Source organism: Capricornis sumatraensis, chromosome 1, assembly GCF_032405125.1.
Source record: "Capricornis sumatraensis isolate serow.1 chromosome 1, serow.2, whole genome shotgun sequence".
Lineage (NCBI taxonomy): Eukaryota > Metazoa > Chordata > Mammalia > Artiodactyla > Bovidae > Capricornis > Capricornis sumatraensis.
In genome coordinates, this window is record NC_091069.1 from 244,300,604 (window position 1) to 244,318,225 (window position 17,622).

The window sequence follows — 17,622 nt, forward strand, 5'->3', positions numbered from 1 at the left end:
CCCCCCATTTTTCCACCAGTGCTGGTAGTGAAGCAATGCCAGCCATACCTGCCTGGGCCAGGCCACCTCCCAGTTAGGACATGAAAGCTTGACTCATTGGAGAAAGAAGTATGCCCTGAGTTATGGATGAGGAGTCATGCTAACTATGTAGCCAAACTTTCATTGGAACTTGGCCTCATCTACATGATTTAGGGTCTTCAGTGTACCCAAGGCTGGCATATACAGTTGGACAGATTGTTTCCTGCTCAAGAGAAGTAGAAAGAGGAGCTATAGTTTCCTGCATGGCTGAAGTAGAAAGAGGAGCTGAAATGCAGCCTCAGTTCTCCTTGTCAAGCCATGTGCCCTGGCAGAGGCCTGTGTTTGCCTTGGCAAAGTATGTTTACAAAATGATAGAATCCTAAATCCTCTATAAATATATAGTAAGCATCATCAAAGATTTATTTAATTCAGTAATGAAAGAACCAGCGAAATGACAAAGTTAGTTTAAAGGATAATATTAAACAGTTGATTGTGATCAGTAGGGGGAAATGCTGGAATCAGTTTGCCAAGGTAGACTCAAAACTGGTTTATGACCAACGGGTTGAAAAAGAAATTTTTTTCTCTGACTTACACGAAGTTTCCCTCTGGGTTGGTGGTGGCCCTAAAGAGCCCTGCTGTGTTATAGAGTCCCCTGTGTTCTTTCATTCCACGCCCATTGTGAAAGCTGCCGCAAGTGTGGGCAGTAAGCCTGGGGGAAGGGTACCTCTGCTACTGTAGCCTATCTTCAACTTGCCCAAGGGGAGGTTCCAAGCCCCCAAGGTGTCTGCCCAGGACAGCAAGGAGGGGCATCTTTGTCAAGTCGGGGTGTGCTGGAGCTGAAGCCCCTACAGTTGTGTCCATCAATGAAGCTAGTTGCTAGGGTAATGCCCAAGGTGGGAGAGGGTGTTCTTCCAGACTGTAATGTCCTGCCCCATCTTGACAGGTGACACAATTACCACAGGAGTGACCACCACCCACAATATTGCCTGAGTGATGAGGGGTTCAAGAGTTTCCCCAAACCACCCTCTCCCTACCCGCTGCAAACACACATACACACATATGCCTCTTTGCCATGTAAGGCTGCAGCCTTCGCTCCAACCCCTGCTCTCCCTCACACACTTACAGACTGCCGGCTGCGTGCTTGCACTGGTACCACAGTGAGATGAGGAGCCAGGGGCCCAACCTCCTCCGGGAATTTACTGGAGAATTGCCCAGTTGGGACACAGGTGTCCACCTAAGTGATCTGTGGGTGGTTGAGGAGGGCTACCCCATCACTACAAAACTTTAGAGACGTGGCCAGAATTGCGACATGAAGAAGGCAGACCTTGGTGGGGTGGCGGGAGGGGACGAGGGACACCTGCAATAAGGAAGTGCCTAATGGGGCCAGGAAGGGGGTGGGCTGGCTGTCCCTCTGCCCCAGGGTTCTAGCTTCCTGTGGACCACAGAGCAGAGCAACAGGAGCTCAACACCCACCTCGTCTTCCTGAATTTCAAGTTAGATTCTGAGAACCATTTCATTATCCAAACTGATCTACTCTGAATTCAATAAACCGTAGATAAAGCACAAGATGAGATGCTGATATCATTTCATACAGCCAGGAACCTGTGAGCTGCCTCTCGTTTTCTGCTCTGCAAAGTAACCCAGACCTTCAGACAGGCAGAGGCTGTGGGCTGTGTGACTCAAGGCAATTTACTTAACCTCTCTGTGTCACAGACTTTCATTTGTAAAATGGGGTAAAAGACACGCAGTTTGGAAGATTAGAAGAAGGGCCTATATAAAGCTCAGCCCAGTGCCTGGTGCATGTAGGTGGTTAATAAATGCAGCTGTTATCACTGTTGTTGCCAGCTACTTTCATATTTTTTTCCTTTTCCCAACCTGAGGACCTCCAAGCAGTCTTTGCTCACCAGAACCACCAGTACAGGTGTGCAAAGGGCAGGAGAATCATTGGGAGCTGTGCCATCCAACACAGTAGCAAAGGGCCACATGTGGTTATTTAAATTTAAATTCATTAAAATTAAAAAGTTGGTTTTTTAGTCACACTAGCCATATCACAGGGGCTCAGAGACACCATGTGTCTGGTGACTACCACATTGGACAGCATAGATACAGAATACTTTTATCACCCAAGCAAGTTCTATTTGACACACTGGTCAGGAATATTTTTGGCTTAACATAACAACAAACCCATATCACAGTGGATCACATGAGTTATTCTTAACCAAGGATGATTTTTCTCCCCATAAAAATTTGGCAATGGCTAGAAACATTTTTGATGGCTACTTGCATCCAGTAGGTAGAGGCCAGAGAGACTTGCAAGCATTCTATGATACAGAGGAATAGTCCCCACATGAAGAATAATCAAACATATCTAGTATAGTAAAATAGAAATTGTGTCAAAATTGATTATGTAAGTACAAATATACTTTTCTTTTCTCATGTAGCTAAATGTTAGGGGCTAGTGGCTACTGGCTAGTTTTTTCAATGATTCAATAGTGTCAGTACCACTTACAGATTCTTTTTGCTATTCCCTCATAATGATAAAATGGTTGCCAAAGCTCTAGAAATCACATTCTAGTTCAAGATAAAAAGGAAGGGGAAAGAGATATAGAACTGATATTGTCTGTTGAAGAGCTTTCCAAGAAACAGCCCCCAGGAAACTTCGCTTGGGTCTCAAATAGTGAAATTGGTTTATATGGCATCTCTATATGCCAGGAAGACTGGGAAATCAAGTCTTTATCTTTCTAACATTTGTGTGAGCAACAACCAGAGAGAAAAGGGAGAAAAGGACTCTTGTGTTTTCCCCAGTGTACAAGCTGGCCATGATCTAACACACTTGAGCAGTTATTTATAAAATAAAAGAGTATTAATGGATGCCAATGGCCAACATACTGACATCTTCAAAATGTGAGCAGTCACTTTAGAAGCACAGTATTTTCAGATTGTTTTTGAAATTTTTAAGATCTCTTGCATTTTGAACCACCCAGAATATTTGAGGTAGAATGAATTCCTATTCTCTGCTTTCCTGTCTCAAAACATCAGGGCTCAGCAAAGTCAAATGGCTGAGTGACAAGGAAGGCAAGAGCTAGAAACCTTGTCACCTGGCGTTTAGGCCAGCCCTCTTTCCTTCAGGATTTTTCCTGAGGGACCTCAAACATTGCACTCTGCCTCAAGTTCTCAACCTCTGCAGTAACTGCTAACAGTGAGATTCAGGCAATCTTACTTGCCCAGGGGCTGGGCAGTTAATAGTGAGTGCCAGGGTCAGAGGTCAAGCCCAGCTCTGCTTGAATCCAGAGTTCATGCAAAATGTCAGCCTCCACCTTCCTCTGCCCCAAGGGTTAGAGTCTATAATGCTGATAAAAGAAAGGCTATATAAACTAGCTCAGTATTCAGTATATTCCATCGCTCAGCCACAAGTTCATTTTCCAGGTAAATGCACAGCCATCCTGCATCCCTAATACACACTTCCTTCAGAGCCCCATCAGATGACTCACTGTCCCTAGAATGATCAAACACCAGTCCTCTCCTTCTCCCTGTTTCAAAACATACCCAACGTAAACGCTATCTCTTCTTGGAAGCCTGCTGTGATCTCCTAGATGACTTACGCTCTTGATTTTCTGTGCTCTGGTCACACAGTGTTTGTGACTCCCTAGGGCAGTGCTTCTCAAATTTCAATATGCATAGGAGTCACCTAGGCATTGACTTAAAACACAGATTATGATTCATTAGCTCTGGGATGGGTTTAAGGATCTTAGGTTCTAATAAGTTCACTTGTGGTGTGATCTGCTTCTCTGTGGTGTAGATCATGTTCTGCCTCATGGGAGGGTTCATTTCGGCCTCACCAGGCTCCCCTCACACAACTCTGTGTGTGTGTGTGTGTGTGTGTTAATCGCTCAGTTGTGCCTGACTCTTTGTTACCCCATGGACTGTAACCTACCAGACTCCTCTGTCTATGGAATTCTCCAAGCAAGAATACTGGAGTGAGTTGCTATTTCCTCCTCCAAAGGATCTTCCCAAACCCAGGGATCAAACCTGCATCTCCTACATTGTTATCAGATTCTTTAACATCTAAGCCACCAAAGAGGGAGAAGGCAATGGCAACCCACTCTAGTACTCTTGCCTAGAGAATCCCATGGATGGAGGAGCCTGGTGGGCTACAGTCCATGGGGTCACGAAGAGTCAGACACGACTGTCTCGACTTAGCAGCAGCAGCAAGCCACCAAGGAAACCTTTCACATGACTGTAACTTCCCTAATGGCAAGAATCACAGACACTATCAACACTCCCAGAGTGCCTGGAACATAAATAGGTGTCTGGATTTGAATGTAATTCAAACACAAAACTGCAAGGCAGTTCTTCCTATCATCCAATGTTCACCCATCCTCAGATGTGAATAGTTCTATATTTTGAGACAGATATGAAAAAAAAAAAAAACATAGTTATGAAATTAAAAGCTCACTTTCCAACAATCTGATAACTCTTGCTTGGAGTAGATGCTGACAAGTACAGAATGAATGATGAATAAATGAATAAGTGAATGAACCTGCTGTTCAGAGCAGGATTCAAGTGTTTAGGCTGATTTGGGTCAAATTAGTTCAACCAGGTGCCAGAGTCATGCTGATTTCTTCTTCCCTGCAGGCATCTCCAGCTGCCCTAGCAAAGAGCGTGTTGGCTGAAGTCCCAAACCAAGTCGTGGACTATTACAATGGCAAAGGGATTAAGCCAAAATGTTCATCAGAAATGTATGAATCTTCCCGGACACTGGCTCCATGAACTGTACACACTTTTACTGAGTTCTCAGATACTATTCCTGCTAATATTTAATACTTCTATTACTCCTGTACTTAAAAAGACACACAAATACACATTTAAAAATAGCACGTTTGGTGATTTTTAACTAACTGACAATTTTTTTTGCATGTGTAGCCCTGAGGCCTGGATCCATTAATCCCTTGTATTGTTAAAGACTTTTTACAAAGAAACACAGATAATTATAACTTACTCTTTACATTACAGCATGTTGCCTTGAAATAAAAAGTTATCTGTATCTGTTTTTTATACAGGTTTGTTGAAATTTTGCTAAATTTCTTATTATCTTTACACTGTAAAGCATTTTGAAACATTTCTTGAATGTTGATAGCCAAAACATATTTGGTTTTATCTGCTACAGGATGAGAGACTTTTTAAAATGGCAGATGCATGGACTGTATTTTGCATGTTTAAAATTAAAAAAAAAAAAAAACACCTTTTTTTGCCGTTGTCATCTATAATTCCTCCCTGCTGGGAATGGTGTCTCCCCTGAAGAAGAGGTTTATCCAGCTAGAGGTGATCTTCTTAAAGTGGGGCTGGGGCACCGAGTCCAGCACTTCTTAGACTTCCTTGTGTATACAGTTCACCAGAGGATCTTGTTAAAATTTAGACTAATGCAATAGGTCTGTGTGAGCCCAAGATCCAAGCAGCTATCACAGAATCCCAGGTGATGCCAATTCAGGCCCCATGTTTATGTCAGTCCTTAGGTGTGACCTCAAAGAGTCTTCAATAGACCCATGACAGTGGAGACTTGTCCACAGAAAATGGCCATGTGGTGTGTGTGGCTCCTCAGAGAGGTGGCCCACCAGACTGATCTTTACGCTTAGCTTGGGCTTCTTTGTGCTTCTTATCACTCCTGAGAGCAAATTCATCAACACAAAGGCTTGGGACTGTTTTGGGTAGAGGTGTTTTGTTTTGATATAAATTCCCCACTCTTGAACCTAAAGAATGAATGTTTCACTTGTATAATCTTCTTACAGCGAAATGGGCAAGCTTTTTGCAAGTATAAAATGCCCTAGGTGGAGCCTACTTTTGTTCAGTGATACAAGAAGGTAAACGACAAGGCACAATAGATCTGTTTGTTGTTTGGTAAGGGGGGAAGTATTTAACTTGCAAATCAAGTACCTTGTATGATTTCCAGTATTATAAACATAGATCTTAACCTTACAAATATATGTTGGCCAAAAGCATATTTGGGAATGATGGTAAATATATGACTGAAAAAAATCAAATATTGATTATGAATAAATTGGGTACTTACAGAATTTTTTCCAAGAGTTATAGTCTTGTTTCTCTTTTTAAGGCCAGTTTTGAACAGTGATTTATTCCATGTATGTTACTTGGTCTCAGGTTAGGAATAAATCTTTCAACAGTCCCATAGAAACATGTGTATCTTTGTTTATAACAGACAGGGAATTAAAATACTTAGACCCTGTTCACCAGAAATAGCTGATGGTTGTTTCTAACCCAAAACAAGGACATGAGCTTCCATGTCTATGTGCCAGGAACATAGTAAGCAATATATTTAATGAATAAAAAACTATTCATTAGACTGATGCTTAAAGAATAAATAGAATACTAATCAACTGGGTAAATGCATGAAAGAACAAATGAATGGACTTATTAATATGCCTCATGAGCAACATCAAATCCACTATAGATTTTTTTTTAATTTTATTGAAGTATAGTTGATTTACAATATTGTGTTAGCTTCAGGTATACAGCAAAGTGATTTAGCGTTTTAGATTCTTTCCCATTATAGAGTATTAGAAGATATTGAGTATAGTTCCTCTGTGCTATAGAGTAGGTCCTTGCTCATTATCTATTTTTTATATAGGAGTGTGCGTGTTCTAGTCCCAAATTCCTAATTTATCTCTCCATTCCTCCCTTTCTCCTTTGGTAATCATAAGTTTGCTTTCCATGTCTGTGAGTCTGTTTATCTGTCTCGTAAATAAGTTCATTTGTATCATTTTTTAGATTCCACATATAAGCAGTGTTTATATGTGGTTTTCTTTATGTGGTTTATATGTGGTTAAGTGATAGTTCTCTTTGTCTGGCTACCTTCACTTAGTGAGATAGTCTCTAGGTTCATCCATGTTGCTGCAAATGGCATTATTTCATTGCGTATGTATGCGCCACCTCTTCTTTATCCATTCAGCTGTTGATGGACAGGTAGGTTATTTCCATGACTTGGCTGTTATAAATAGTCTTGCAATGAAATTGTGGTGTATGTGTCTTTTTGATTTATGGTTTCTCTGGATACATGCCCAGGAATTGGATTGCTGAATCATATTCAGCAGGTAAAGAATCTGCTTGCAGTGCAGGAGACACAGGAGATGCGGGTTCAGTCTCTGGGTCAGGAAGATCCCCTGGAGAAGAAAGTGACAACTCCAGTATTCTTGCCTGGAGAATTTCATGAACAGAGGACCCTGAAGGGCTACAATCCAATGGGTTGCAAAGAGTCAGACATGACTGAGCAACTTACAATGCAAATGATAAATGGTAGCTCTATTTTTAGTTTTTTGAGGAACCTCCATGCTGTTCTCCATAGTGGCTACACCAATTTACATTCCCACCAACAGTGCAGAAGGGCTTACCCTCTCCAGCACTTACTGTTTGTGGATTATTTTGCTGATGTCCATTCTGACTGGTTGAAGTGATAGCTCATTGTAATTCTAATTTGCATTTATCTAATAATTAGTGATGCTGAATGTCGTTTCACGTATGTGTTGGCCATCTGTATGTCTTCTTTGGAGAAATGTCTATTTAGGTACTTCTGCCAAATCCACTATAGATTTAACAGGTATGACTTGAGTAACTGTGCCTGTCAATCAAAATGAGGCACCAGGTCATTCTCAGATATCTGTTGGAATCCACTGCATTCATGTCAGGATGACTGGGATCTGGGAGATAGGGTGGTAAGGACAGAGTCCAGGTTTCCTGGCAGAACCTAAGGCAGCTGACTTTCCTTTTCATAGCCAGGCTCGAGCCCAGCTCAAAAGAATAGTAAAAATAACAGCTAACAATCACTGAAGGCCTCTTTTGTGCCAGCCACTATTCTAAGTGCTTGTCACATACTGCCTCATTTAATTCTTCCAACAACCCAATGAGATAGATAATATGAGTCTCACTTTTCATTTATTCATTTATTTATTTATTGAAACTAAAACCCACAGAGTTTGGATAACTCATCCAAGGTCACACAACTATCAAAAAATTTATAACCAAGATTTGAACACAAACACTCTGGCTCTTGAGCACAAACTCATTTTTTAACCCCTATTTCAGCTACTTTCCTGACACCTTACCCATCCACTTGCCACGTTCAGCAGCAGATTATTATGATATCTGAGAAAATGAGTCTTAAAATATAATTTTTGCCTCCATTTCAAAAATCCCTGTCTCATCTGGTGATCTTATCTTCTTTTCATGGGCCCTTGGCATCTTGTGATATATAACATCCCCCAAGGAGCAGTGGAAGAGTCTCGAGACACACCCAGGTCTTCCCAGCTTCTTGACACTGAGGAGACCATGTAAATGAGATATTTAAAACACAGATGTTTCTAGGAGCTGAGAAACCATGTGGAAAACTGAGAAGGAGCAGGTTTAAAGGGAGGAATGTAAAGAATGGGATGTGGCAAAAATGGAGGGACACTGGAAGGCATGCATACAGAGGAAGGCTACTCCACCCAACTGCAGGGGCCGGGCAGGATGTGGACCCAGTAAAGCCAGGCCATTCAGTTTTTCAAGACAACTGAAAAATGTGATATTCCACATAAAAACTGCCAATTTTTAAATAGAGAAAGCTCACTCAAAATTCAACAATTGTCCTACATAGTAAAAGGGCTAAAGTCAAATGAAAAGTACCCTGGTTTTACATTGGCTCTGGAGTGCAAATTTGGAACTACTGAGTTGCATCTATGTGTGGCCTGCCCTCCAACAAGCCTCAGTAGATACCATCCACGCTAAAATTTCTGAGGACTCCAAAAAGATTTTATTTCTGTGGTTTATGTCTATTAATATTTGCACTATTTGAAGTTGAAACAGAAATTATAATTAATTTATTAATTCATGTATATCAATAATGAACCCATTATATATTAACATAAAATATGTTTAGAAAAATCTGTATTTTCAAAACCAAAACATGGTCAGTGAGACAAGATGCTTTGTGTCTCTTGCTTAACAAAAGACTGCTGGATTCTTATTTCTGCCTCTGCATTCAACCTGTTGTGAAATGAGGTCTTGGCTAAAGTACAATGAAGCAAATCTAGCCTCATGTCGTTTTTTAGTTGGTAACAGAAGTAATATTTTTAAGATAATTGTGCTAATTCTTCTTTTTACCACAACAAAACTCAACAAGTTTCTTAAAGGTTAGTTGCAATTTGGAATATGGAAGCATATCAATAAACACTTCTGGCATTTTCCATGGTTCCTTTACTCATGCATGATTCTGTAACATTGATCATTTGGAAAATAATGACCTACTGTTATTCACATGCTGCAAATACTTCCACGCTTTATTTTACAGTCTGGAAAAAAAATCACATTCTTCTGCTCTGTAATATCACAGTTGATCTCATCAGACAGTCTGAGTATTGAGTATCAGTCAAATTCCAGCAGCAGATACAGGTTTTCCAAAATTCTATTCTTTGCTTGAAAACTCAAATACTGTCATTGGAAACAAATACTGTCAGTTGTTTTTCTTGAAGTGGCAGGCTCACTTCATTCATTTTCAAGAAAATATCTCCTGAATACCCATGTCTGAGTAACCCTCATTTCTGTATCAGTCTTTTGTTAAATAAAAATGATGTTTCATGAGAGAAAAGGCACACGTACCTTTCTTTGAGGCAGAGGGGCTTTCTGATGCTTTTATCACCCAGCATATGGAGAAGACATGGATTTAAGTGTCAAGATTTAATTTGTTTTGTTTTGTTCAATAGCTCAGTCATGTCTGACTCTGCACCCCCATTGACTGCAGCATGCCAGGCTTCCCTATCCTTCACTGTCTCTCAGAGTTTGCTCAAACTTATGTCCATTTAATAACACTAAGAATTTGTCTGCTCCTTAAGATCATCCTTAAGTGAAACTGCATGTTCTTTCCTTCAAAGTTGTGCTGGAGAAACTAGAATGACCACTGGTAAAGTGATGCTACCTTGACATGAGCCAAGACACCAGGGGTTTTCCCCATCGGTGCTTTTACACTTTTGGTGCAAATATCATCTTAGTGTTACTGTGAAAATCATCTTCCCTTCACAGACTTTCTGAGAGAGTCTAAGGGACCTTCAGGAATCACAGTTTAAGAAGTGCTTGCTCTAGAGGAATGAATAAAGATGTGGTACGTATGCACACTAGAATACTACTACTCAGCCATTAAAGAGAGAGAGATCATGTCATTTGCAGCTACATGGATGGACCTGGAGATTGCCTTACTGAGTAAAGTAACTCAGAGAGGGAAAAATAGGACATCCCTTACATACAGAATCTTAAAAGTGATGATACAAATGAACTTATTAACAAAACAGAAACAGATTCACAGACTTAGAGAATAGCCATATGGCTGCCAGGAGGAAGGATAGGGAAAGCGACAGTTAGAGAGTCGGGGATGGACATGTGTACACTGTTATATTTGAAATGGATAACCAACAGAACCAACAGGACTTGGCTATACAGTGTAGCCAGGAAACTGTTCAATGTTATATGGCAGCCTGGATGGGAAGGGAGTTTGAAGGAGAATGAATACATGTCTATGTATGGCTGAGTCCCTTTGCTGTCCACATGAAACAACATTGTTAATTAGTTATATTCTCACATAAAATAAAAACTAAAAAAAGAAAAAAAATAGCCCAGACAGAATCAGCTGGGTTCTCTCAGCCTCGTAAGGCTGAAATCAAGATGTCAGCGGGACTGCATTCCTCACTGAATGCCCAGAGGAAAAAAATATGCTTCCTGGCTCATTCAGGTTAAAGTCCCATTTCCTCACTAGCTGTCAGCTGGGAGGTTGGTTGTGGGGGCGGGGAGAGAGTGGTCTTTACTCCTAGAAGCCTCTGATCCTTATCTGTTCCCACATGGCCCCTCCAGCATTGCATTGGTGTGTTAAACGCCTCTAAAACATTGACACTCCCTCACTTCTTCTGCAGCATCCCTCTGACTCCAGCAAAAGAAAGTTCTCTGCCTTCAAGGTTCATGTGATCACATTGAACCACCAAATAATCCAGGATTCACTATCTGAAAATCTATAACCTTAATAACATCTGCAAAGTCCCTGATGTCATGAATATAACATGTTTAAAGCTTCTAAAGAGTAAGGCCTGGGCATCTTTGGGGGGCCATTCTGCTTATCCCAGGGGGAACACAGGATATTGCCAGATGATTCTATAAGGAAACATCGGGTGTTCAAGAACTGAAAAGGCTCCCAGGAAAAAGAAAGAGAATCCAGACAAGGACAAGGAGTGATGGCAAAAATATACATTGATTCCACATTGCTGCCCAGGAGAGCTTCCTCTGAGTCCATTTAAACATCTTGCTTCAGGCTTTCCATCACTTGTTAAATACCAATCTATACTAAGTTTGGGGGTGGGGATGGGTATGCTGAAGGGAGAAGTTAGGAGGAAAGGAAGCAGAGGAAATACATGATCTCTGTGTCCAGAGGAGCTCCCAACCCAGAACTGCTGATTCTAGGGCTTTGGATCCTGCTAGACATACTGTACATGATTTAACATTAAGACACACAAGATTTAAGGACTTTCTCATGAAGATCCTCTTAAATATTAAAAGGAGAAGAGTAGTGGAAGGAGAGAGGTGGGGGCACGTGTGAGAGGAAACATGAGGCTGACCAATCATTCTCATGATCCTCCTCCTCCCTGCCCTCAGCATGAGACAGACCTTCAAATCAGTTCTGAAAAAAAATTCTACCTTTCGTACAAAGATGGGCACAATAAAGGACAGATATAGTAAAGATTTAACAGAAGCAGAAGAGGTTAAGAAGAGGTGGCAAGAATACACAGAATTATACAAAACAAGTCTTAATGGCTTGGATAACCACGATGGTGTGGTCACTTACCTAGAGCCAGACATCCTGGAATGTGATGTCAAGTAAGCCTTAGGAAGCACTACTAGGAACAAAGCTAATGGAGATGATGGGATTCCAGCTGAGCTATTTAAAGACCTAAAAGATGATGCTGTGAAAGTGCTGGACTCAATATGCCAGGAAATTTGGAAAACTCAACAGTGGCCAGAGGATTGGAAAAGGCCAGTTTTCATCCTAGTCCCAAAGAAGGGTAATATTAAAGAATGTTCAAACTACCCTATAACATGCTAGCAAGGTTATGCTCAAAATCCTTCAAGCTAGGCTTCAGCAACATGTGGACCAGGGAACTTCCAGATGTACAAGCTGGGTGTCAAAGAGGGAGAGGAACCAGAGATCAAATTGTCAATGTTCATTGGGTCATAGAGAAAACAAAGAAATTCCAGAAAAACACCTACTTCTGCCTCATTGACTACAATAAACCCTTTGACTGTGTGGATCAAAACAAATTGGAATATTCCTAAAGAGATGAGAATACCACATCACCATACTTGTCTCCTGAGAAACCTATATGCAGGTCAAGAAGCAACAGTTAGAACCAGACATGGAACAGGCAACTGTTTCAAAATTAGGAAAGGAGTACAACAAGGCTGTATATTGCCACCTTGCTTATATCACATATATTCAGAGTGTCTTATTCTTGTTCAGTTGCTCAGTCATGTCCTACTTTTTGTTTACTCCATGGACTGCAGCACACCAGACTTCCCTGTCTGCTGGGGTCCAGCCCCGATGGATCCAGGGTAATTCAAAGCGGGGACAGAGTCAGTGAGGAGAGACTTATTTATAAAGAGAGATTAGGAAAGAATAGTGTAGTAGGAAAATTAGTGGAGAAAAGATGCTGAATAACTTGGTTTACACAAGAGACCAATAAAGCTCCGAGACAAGGAGCTTGCACCATCTACGAAGGCCACCGGCGCCCGCTTGAATAGTGAAGGGTACCCTGCCTTGGGCTCCCTCTCGCGTGGGTCTTAGAAACCAGGGCAAATAAGTAGACACGGAGAGCCTCTGTGCTCCAGTTGGGAATTCAGCCTGTAAAGGGAGAAAAGAATGACATGGGGGAGCCAAGCATTGGTGCCAGATGCACAACTTTATTTTCAAAAGCAGCTTATGTACCCCAAGTTGTACATAAAGAAATAATGGAATATGCACAGTTATGTAGGGGCAGCAGTCCTGACCCTTATTGAAACCAGGCTTTCCTTTTGCATACCTTCCCATATACAAAAGGTCTCAGGTGGTTTTATATCATCTTCTGGCCAGGGGGCCTGTTAACATTTTTATGGCTCTTTTCCTAGATAAATGTCTATCAGTCAGAAAACTCATTTTCCCTTGAAGTGTTTTTTCTTTAATCTGCATCACTCTTAAAGTACTAAATAAAGTTACATTCTGTAGAACAAAGGTGCAGTAGGTTATAACAAAGAAAGTACTTAACTCAAAGATCTAATGTTGCTAATACCAGGGCTACTACCTGTTTTTTTCTACATACGAACTATATCTACAAATAAAAGATATGAAAACTTGGCAGCAAGTATTAGCTCAACAATGAAACCCTTAATCAGTCCTATTCTAATGATTTTGACTCCTCGGAAACCTCTGCATTATTAGGATGTTTTAAGGTTCCTGTGCCTCTCCCGATCGGGAGGCTGCAAACAATCACATGCACAGCTATAAGAGTCCATCAGGCAGGATAGAAAGCCATAAGAGGGGTTTTTGGATTGAAACACTCTTATTATGCCCAGGAGACTTATTATCTAAAAGCTCTAAATTAACTTTTTCCAGAAAAAGGTGGTGGGGGGACAGCCCCCTGTTAATGTCAGAAGAGTAGGTGGAAAGCATAACACAGTAAAGCAGGCCGAGTCTGGTTTTGGGGGTAGATGCTCAAGAAAATCCATGGGGACCCCTGAGGCCGGATCCCACCTTTGCATTTTGTCAGGCCCCTTTCCTCATGACCTTTGCCATGGGCGGGATTCCCCATGCTGGCTCCCGGCACCTGTCCTTCACTCTCTTGCAGTGTTTGATCAAACTCATGTCCACTGAATCAATGATGCCATCCAACCATCCCACTTGCTGTCATCCCCTCTCTCCTCCTGCCTTCAATCTTTCCCAGCATCAGGGTCTTTTCCAATGGCTCAGATCTTCACATGATGTGGCCAAAATATTGGAACTCACCATGAGTCCTTCCAATGAACATTCAGGGTTAATTTCCTTTATGATGAAGCTTGACCTTCATCTAGCCTGGCATGATGTACTCTGTATATAAGTTGAACAAGCAGCATAACAATATAAATCCTGATGTACTCCTTTCCCAATTTTGGATCAGTCAGTTGTTCCATGTTTGATACTAACCATTGACTCTTGACATGCATACAGGTTTCTCAAGAGGCAGATAAGGTGGTCTAGTATTCCCATCTCTTTAGGGACTTTTCACAGTTTCTTGTGATCTACATCATAAAATGCTTTACTGACTGTGGTTCAGATCATGAACGTCTTTTGCTAAATTCAGATTTAAATTGAAGAAAGTAGGGAAAACCACTAGACCATTCAGGTATGAACTGACTCAATATATCAAATCCCTTATGAATATACTGTGGAAGTGACAAATAGATACAAGGGATGAGATCAGATAGACAGAATGCCTGAAGAAATATGGATGAAAGTCCATGACATTTTACAACAAGTAGTGATCAAGACTATCCTCAAGAAAAAGAAATGCAAAAAGGCAAAATGGTTGTCTGAGAAGACCTTACAAATAGATGAGAAAAGAAGAGAACCTAAAGGCAAAGGAGAAAAGGAAAGATATGCCTCTTGAGAAACCTGTATGCAGGTCAGGAAGCAACAGTTAGAACTAGACAGGGTTCCAAATAGGAAAAGGAGTACATCATTGCTGTATATTGTCACCCTGCTTATTTAATTTATATGCAAACTACATGAGAAACGCTGGGCTGGATGAAGCACAAGTTGGAATCAAGATTACCAGGAGAAATATCAATAACCTCAGATATGCAGATGATACCACCCTTATGGCAGAAAGTGAAGAAGAACTAAAGAGCCTCTTGATGAAAGTGAAAGAGGAGAGTGAAAAAGTTGGCTTAAAGCTCAACATTCAGAAAACTAAGACCATGGCATCTGGTCCCATAACTTCATGGCAAATGGATGGGGAAACAGTGGAAACAGTGGCTGACTTCATTTTTCTGGGCTACAAAATCACTGCAGATGGTGACTGTGGCCATGAAATTAAAAGACGCTTACTCCTTGGAAGGAAAGTTAAGACCAACCTAGACAGCATATTAAAAAGCAGAGACATTACTTTGCCAACAAATGTCTGTTGTCAAGGCTATGGTTTTTCCAGTGGTCATGTATGGATGTGAGAGTTGGACTAGAAAGAAAGTGAGTGCCGAAGAATTGATGCTTTTGAACTATGGGGTTGAAGAAGACTCTTGAGAGTCCCTTGCACTGCAAGGAGATCCAACCAGTCCATCCTCAAGGAGATCAGTCCTGGGTGTTCATTGGTAGGACTGATGTTGAAGATGAAACTCCAATATTTTGGCCACCTGATGTGAAGAGCTGACTCATTTGAAAAGACCCAGATGCTGTGAAAGATTGAGGGCAGGAGGAGAAGAGGATGACAGGATGAGGTGGTTGGATGGCATCACCAACTCGATGGACGAAAGTTTGTGCAAGCTCCATGATGGACAGGGTGATGGACAGGGAAGCCTGGTGTGCAGCCATCCATGGGGTTGCAAATAGTTGGACACAACTGAGTGACTGAACTGAACTGAATCAATGAAGCAGAAGTAGAATTTTTCTTGCTTTTTCTATGATCCAATGGATGTTGGCAATTTGATCTCCGGTTCCCCTACCTTTTCTAAATCCAGCTTGTACATCTGAAAGCTCTCGGTTCACATACTGTTGAAGCCTAGCTTGAAGGATTTTGAGCATTGCTTTGCTAACACATGAAATGAGTGCAATTGTGCAGTAGTTGAACTTTCTTTGGCTTTGCCCTCCTTTGGGGCTAGAATGACCTTTTCCATTTCTGTGGCCAAAGTTGCTGGCATATTGAGTGTGGTACTTAAACAGCATCATATTTTAGGATTTGAAATAGCTCAGCTGGAATTCAATCACCTCCACTAGCCTTGTTCTGGTATATTCAGAGTACATCATGTGAAATGCCAGTCTGAATGAATCACAAGTTGGAATTAAGACTGCAAGGAGAACTATCAACAACCTCAGATATGCATATAATACCATTCTAAAGGTAGAAACTGAAGAGAAACTAAAGAGCCTCTTGATGAGGGTTAAAGAGGAGAGTGAAAGAGCTCTCTCGAAACTTAACATTAAACAAACAAACGAAAAAATCATGGCATTCGGTCCGATCGCTTTACAGCAAATAGAAGGGTGGAAAAGTGGAAGCAGTGACAGATTTTCTTTTCTCGACTCCAACATCACTGTGGACAGTAACACCAGCCATGAAAAACAAAAATGCTTGCTCCTTAGAAGAAAATTTGTAACAAACCTAAACAACGTATTAAAGAGCAGCGACATCACATCTCTGACATAGATCAGGATAGTCAAAGCTACAGCTTTTCCAGCAGTTCAGTACGATGTGAGAGTTGGACCATATGAAGGCTGAATGCCAAAGAATTGATGCTTTTGAATTATGGTGCTGGAGAAGATTCTTTAGGTCCTTTGGACTGCAAGCAGATCAAACAAGTTAATCCTATAGGAAATCAACCCCATATATTCGTTGGAAGGACTGATGCCGAAACTGAAGCTCTAACAATTTGCAATGCAACAACCAACTCATTGGAAAAGATCTGACACTGAGAAAGATCGAAGGCAAGAGGAAAAGGGGGAGGCAAAAGATGAGATGGTTAGACAACATCACCAACTCAATAGACATGAATTTAAGCAAACTCTGTGAGATAGTGGAGGACAGAGACCCTAGCATCCTGCAATCCATGGGGTTATGAAGAGAATGATATGACTTAGTGATTAAACAACTTTCTAAATGCCTCTAGACTCTGTGCTCTAATACTGAGCATGGTCCGGTGGAAATACCTACTGTTTTCCATTCAGAACAACTTGGATCCAAAAGTAATCTTTTCTACAGGATTGTAGTTAAAGCTCAGTAGTATCCAACTCTTTGCTACCCCATGGACTGCAGCACACCAGGCTTCCCTCTCCTTTACCATCTCCCTGAACTTGTTCGAACTCATATCCATTGAGTCAGTGATGCTATCCAAACATCTCATGCTCTGTTGTCTCTTTCTCCTTCTGCCTTCAATCTTTCCAAGCATCAGGGTCATTTCCAATGAGCTGGCCCTTTGCATCAGTTCAGTTTAGTTCAGTCGCTCAGTCTTGTTTGATTATTTGTGACTCCATGAACACCGGCACGCCAGGCCTCCCTATCCATCACCAAACCCAGGGTCCACGCAAACCCATATCCATTGAGTCGGTGATGCTATCCAGCCATCTCATCCTCTGTCATCTCCTTCTCCTCCTGCCCTCAATCTTTCACAGTATCTGGGTCTTTTCAAATGAGTCAGCTATTCGCATGAGGTGGCCAAAGTATTGCAGTTTCAACTTCAACATCACTCCTACCAATGAACACCGAGGACTGATCTCCTTTAGGATGGACTGGATGGATCTCCTTGCAGTCCAAGGGACTCTCAAGAGTCTTTTCCAACACCACAGTTCAAAAGCATCAATTCTTC

The 17,622-nt window shown here is 41.4% G+C and overlaps 1 protein-coding gene across 1 annotated transcript in view; it reads left to right on the forward strand.

Moving 5' to 3' along the window:
* CPNE4 (copine 4) overlaps positions 1 to 4,788 on the forward strand; it is a 494,912-nt gene extending 490,124 nt beyond the window's left edge. The window contains exon 15 of the mRNA XM_068965804.1: positions 4,654 to 4,788. Within this exon, the coding sequence (XP_068821905.1) occupies positions 4,654 to 4,788 (135 nt within the window). The remainder of the gene's footprint in view (positions 1 to 4,653) is intronic.
* The last annotated feature ends 12,834 nt before the right edge of the window (positions 4,789 to 17,622 follow it).